Source organism: Malurus melanocephalus, unplaced genomic scaffold (genome assembly GCF_030028575.1).
Source record: "Malurus melanocephalus ecotype Western Australia unplaced genomic scaffold, MMel_1.1 scaffold_2214, whole genome shotgun sequence".
Lineage (NCBI taxonomy): Eukaryota > Metazoa > Chordata > Aves > Passeriformes > Maluridae > Malurus > Malurus melanocephalus.
In genome coordinates this window covers 4,309-5,836 of record NW_026625446.1, presented here as the reverse complement: position 1 = coordinate 5,836, position 1,528 = coordinate 4,309, and the positions used below count along the sequence as shown (strand labels likewise).

The 1,528-nt window shown below is 64.9% G+C and overlaps 1 protein-coding gene across 1 annotated transcript in view; it reads right to left on the bottom strand.

Moving 5' to 3' along the window:
* Positions 1 to 1,528, bottom strand: part of LOC130587661 (calmodulin-binding transcription activator 2-like) — a gene marked incomplete at its 5' end in the record, with an annotated part of 7,782 nt that overhangs the window by 2,176 nt on the left and 4,078 nt on the right. The window contains 2 exons of the mRNA XM_057388637.1: positions 730 to 1,137; positions 1,217 to 1,411. Of these exons, the coding sequence (XP_057244620.1) occupies positions 730 to 1,137; positions 1,217 to 1,411 (603 nt within the window). The remainder of the gene's footprint in view (positions 1 to 729; positions 1,138 to 1,216; positions 1,412 to 1,528) is intronic.

The following is a 1,528-nucleotide window of genomic DNA, read 5'->3' as shown; positions in this document are numbered from 1 at the left end:
ATGACACAACAAACCCCCCAGGAATGAATTGGAGTGTCACGGAATGTCACTGCAGTGTCCCAGGGGATCACCCCAATAGGATGGGGGGTTTTATAGGACGTGTGAGACCCCCACCATGGGCACACCGGAGTGTCACCAAATGTAAAGGTCCCTCCCAATGGGACAATGGGATGTTGCAGCAATGGGAGAATCCCCCAAAAACATCCCGGGGTGCTGCAGGATGTGGCTGACCCTCCCAGCAATCTGGGGGTGCCCCGGACAATGCCCCCCAACGCCGGGAGTACCTGTGGGGGGTCCCTCCTAATGGGAGAACCCCCAAAAACATCCCGGGGTGCTGCAGGATGTGGCTGACCCTCCCAGCAATCTGGGGGTGCCCCGGGAGTACCTGTGGGGGATCCCTCCCAATGAGAGAATCCCCAAAAACATCCCGGGGTGCTGCAGGATGGGGCTGACCCTCCCAGCGATCTGGGGGTGCCCCGGACAATGCCCCCCAACCCCGGGAGTACCTGTGGGGGGTCCCTCCCAATGGGACACCGGGATGTTGCAAACAATGGGAGAATCCCCCAAAAACATCCCGGGGTGCTGCAGGACGTGGCTGACCCTCCCAGGAATCTGGGGGTGCCCTGGACAGCCCCCCCAACGCCGGGAGCAACTGTGGGGGGTCCCTCCCAATGGGACACCGGGATGTTGCAAACAATGGGAGAATCCCCCAAAAACACCCCGGGGTGCTGCAGGATGTGGCTGACCCTCCCATCGATTTGGGGGTGCCCCGGACAGCCCCCCAACCCCGGGAGTACCTGTGGGGGGTCCCTCCCAATGAGAGAACCCCCAAAAACATCCCGGGGTGCTGCAGGATTGGGCTGACCCTCCCAGCGATTTGGGGGTGCCCCGGACAGCCCCCCAACCCCGGGAGTACCTTTGGGGGGCCGCGGGGGGACGGTCRACGCTCTCCAGGTACGTGGCCAGCCAGGCCATGGCGGCACCGAACCCCGCTGGCCCGGCTGGCCCCGGTGTCCCCAAGGTCCCCCCKGCTGCTGCCAGCGCCCCCAATGTCCCCAGCGGTCCCCCCGGTGCCTCCTGCTTGATGCGCTCAGGGGTGGCCTCGATGATCTGTCGTGCCAATGTCACCACCTCGGCCTTGGGGACAGCGGGAAGGAAAGTTGGGATTCTCCTGGATTGGAGGTGTCCCCAAGCCTCGTGGTGTCCCCACTTTTACCTGCAGGGTGTCGGAGGGTGGGGCGTCCTCAGGGGAGCTGGGGGGYACTGCCACCCCCCAGTTCTCATCCTCGGAGGGGCCGGGGAGGCTCGGGGGCAGCGGGACAGAGCCAGGACCYTCCGAGAGCCCCGAAGGGGACGACAAACTGCTGGCGGTGCTCAGCCCTGGGGACACGGGGGACACGGTGCGGGGAGTTCAGTCCCATGGATGGACAACCCCATGGGGGACACGGAGAGGACAGGGGACAACGTGGGGACGTGGCAGGGACACAAAGAAGGACATGGGGGGCACACATAGGGGACAGACTGGAGG